This window comes from Nicotiana attenuata, chromosome 11 (genome assembly GCF_001879085.1).
Source record: "Nicotiana attenuata strain UT chromosome 11, NIATTr2, whole genome shotgun sequence".
NCBI lineage: Eukaryota > Viridiplantae > Streptophyta > Magnoliopsida > Solanales > Solanaceae > Nicotiana > Nicotiana attenuata.
In genome coordinates, this window is record NC_031999.1 from 4,190,722 (window position 1) to 4,193,581 (window position 2,860).

The 2,860-nt window shown below is 44.2% G+C and overlaps 1 protein-coding gene across 1 annotated transcript; it reads right to left on the minus strand.

Annotated features, from left to right (window-relative positions):
• On the minus strand, positions 436-2,202 carry LOC109234659. The gene is made up of 4 exons (XM_019400728.1): positions 1,950-2,202; positions 1,250-1,807; positions 711-785; positions 436-659 (listed from the first exon to the last, which is right to left on the minus strand). The coding sequence occupies exons 1-4, from the start codon at positions 2,200-2,202 to the stop codon at positions 436-438; spliced, it is 1,110 nt and encodes a 369-aa protein (XP_019256273.1).

Genomic DNA, 2,860 nt, shown 5'->3' on the forward strand with positions numbered 1-2,860 from the left:
ATGAGTTGATAAGGAAAATATTTTCCAAAACATTTAAGCCAACCAAACATGGAAAAATTGAAAAACATTTACCGAAAAATATTTTCCTTCATACCAAACACACCGAAAATGGTGTATTCAAAAAATGAAGCCTAACAAGTAATCATAAGCCGTGGGAACAGCATCTACGGCCGTTGCCCATTTCCGCTGCAACGTTCTCAATTAACAAAGGTAGAACAGAATAGTAATATTAATACCAACTGGGGATTGTAGTTACAAGGTATAGAACTAGACTAAGAAAATTGACACAGAAGAAGGTGAGAAGCCAGAAAGAAGGGGGATGGGAAGAATCAGACTCTCAACATAACAGATGCCTACTACAATACTCATTCTACTCCTTATTTATAGATACTGCTACTCCACTTTCATTTTGCTCCATGCCTCAAGCGTTTTCTCTCACCCGGGCTGCCAGATAAAATCTGTTAGCATTGTTGTAGGCCGTTTCACTCGCTTGCTGCACCTCACACTTTCTGTAACAACTTTTGCTGAGGTGGTCTTATTGCTGGTAGGATCAGTTGATTGTGCACTTTTATCAGCTGATTGTGCATTTTTATCTGACATGGCCATAACATTACCTCCCTCCCCAAACACATCCTTGTCCGCAAGGTTCACATCATTAGCTGTAGACTCAGTGTCAAGTAAGCGATAGGGAGTGACTTGTTATGCCAGACTGCCCACACATTTCTTAAGCATAGAAATGTGAAAAACAGGATGAATCTTGGCCTCCTCCGGTAATTCCAGCTTGTCTGCAACAAAGCCGACACGTTTTAACACTTTGAAAGGGCCAAAGTACTTTCGATCCAACTTATGCTGCTTGTGAAAACGAACAGAATGTGGTCGGTATATTTTAAGCTTGACATAAGCCCAATCCCCAATATCCAGTTATAGCTCATGGCATTTACAATAAGCAAACTTCTTCATCCTTCGCTAAGCACGAAGCAGATTCTCCTTAAGGACCCCCAAACTTCACTCCTACAAAGAAAATATTGTTCCACTAGCTCATGGGAACTGCCACTGAGAACATAGCGAGCAATAGTTGGAGGAACACGACCATCTAAAACTCGAAAGGGACTCGTGCCAGCCAAAGTTTGAAGGGGAGTATTGTACCAATATTCGGCCCAAGGAAGCATGTCGACCCAATCTTTAGGTAAGTCAGCCACATAGCAGCGCAGGTACTATTCGACACACTTGTTAAGGGCTTCGGACTGACCATCTGTTTGTGGATGACATGTCGTGCTCATGGCCAATGTGGCACCCTGAAGCCGATTTAACTCCTGCCAAAAAGAGTGCAAAAAGCGAGGATCTCGGTCCGTGACTATAGACTTCGGCGGCCCATGAAGCTTGACGATGTGAGCAACAAAAGCTTTGGCCACTGTGATAGCAGTGAAAGTAGCCGGCAATGGAATGAAATTCCCATACTTGGATAACCTATCGACAACTGTCATGATGGTTGTCTTACCACGCGAGGAAGGTAGGCAAGTAATAAAATCCATGGTAATCTCCTCAGAAACCTGATCCAGAATAGGCAATGGTTGTAGAAGTCCCGCTGGATGGTGGTGCAAATCCTTCATCTGCTGACAAATAGAGCAGGAAGCTACGAATACCTTAACATCATGGCGCATATTTTTTCCAATAAAAATTGGAAGACAACCGATGGAAGGTGCGGGTAACACCAGCATGGCCTCCAAGTGGGGATGAATGAAACTCATGTAATAGATGTAGGCAAAGAGATGGATCAGAAGGGAAAACCAGCCATCCTTTAAAGAAGCTGAAGATATAATCGTGATTATATGCTAGTTGAGAACGAATGCTCTGCTGGATGGCGAGCAACTCAGGATGCACTAAATTAACCTCGCGCAACTAATCAAATAATTGAAAAGATTGGCTAGAAATAGTCATGAGCGAGGCACAGGGCATGCGAGACAGAGCATTAGCAGCCAAATTGCTCTTTCCAGGTCGATACACAATGTCAAAGTCGTAACCAACCAACTTGCCCAACCATTTCTGCTGCTCTGGGGTTTGTATAACTTGGTTGGTTAAATTCTTAAGAGTTTGGTGGTCAGTAACAACGTTAAAACGCCGGCCAAGTAGATATTGCCGCCATTTGCTAACCCCTTGGGTTTTGGCAAACATCTCACGGACATAAGTAGATGCCTTCTGCATGCGGGTACATAGTTTTTGACTAAAGAAAGCCACTGGATGGCCGAGTTGTGAAAGGGCATCACCTACACCGATTCCGGAGGCATTCGAGAAGCGACAACACTGACGTGGAGCTAAGGCATAGCTTTGGCTCCTCAAAAGCCTTTTGAGCTTGAGGAGTCCATGAATATGCATCACTACGTAGCAGATCGGTTAAGGGGCCGGCAACTATGGCATAATTGCGAATAAACCGGTGATAATATCCGGCAAGGCCCAAAAAACTACAAACTTCCTTCACATTGCGGGGTGCTGGCCACTGTTGTATGGCAGAAATCTTTGTTGGATCAACTGACAACCCTTGTGGAGACAAGACATGTCCTAGATAGTCCACTCGCTCCTGACCAAATGTGCATTTAGCGAGTTTGGCAACCAATTGATGTTCCCGGAGAGTAGATAAAATAGACGTCAGATGCTCCAGGTGTTGGTCCCATGTTGGGCTCTAAACCAAGATGTCTTCGAAGAAAACCAAGACAAAGCGACGCAAAAATGTCCTAAATATTGAATTCATCGTTGCCTGAAACGTTGAAGGGCCACTTGACAATCCAAATGGCATCACAAGAAGCTCGGAGTGCCCCTCATGTATGCGAAAAGCCGTCTTTACAATGTCTTTAGGCCTTACCCA

What these genes read in the sequence shown, in the direction of transcription:
- LOC109234659 (XM_019400728.1), bottom strand. Translation starts at nt 2,202, where the DNA reads ATGCAGAAGGCATCTACTTATGTCCGTGAGATGTTTGCCAAAACCCAA. An exon ending in TGCTCTGTCTCGCATGCCCT is followed by an intron (nt 1,808 to 1,949) that starts GTGCCTCGCTCA and finishes TTATATCTTCAG; the next exon opens with CTTCTTTAAAGGATGGCTGG. An exon ending in GCTTAAGAAATGTGTGGGCA is followed by an intron (nt 660 to 710) that starts GTCTGGCATAAC and finishes CTGAGTCTACAG; the next exon opens with CTAATGATGTGAACCTTGCG.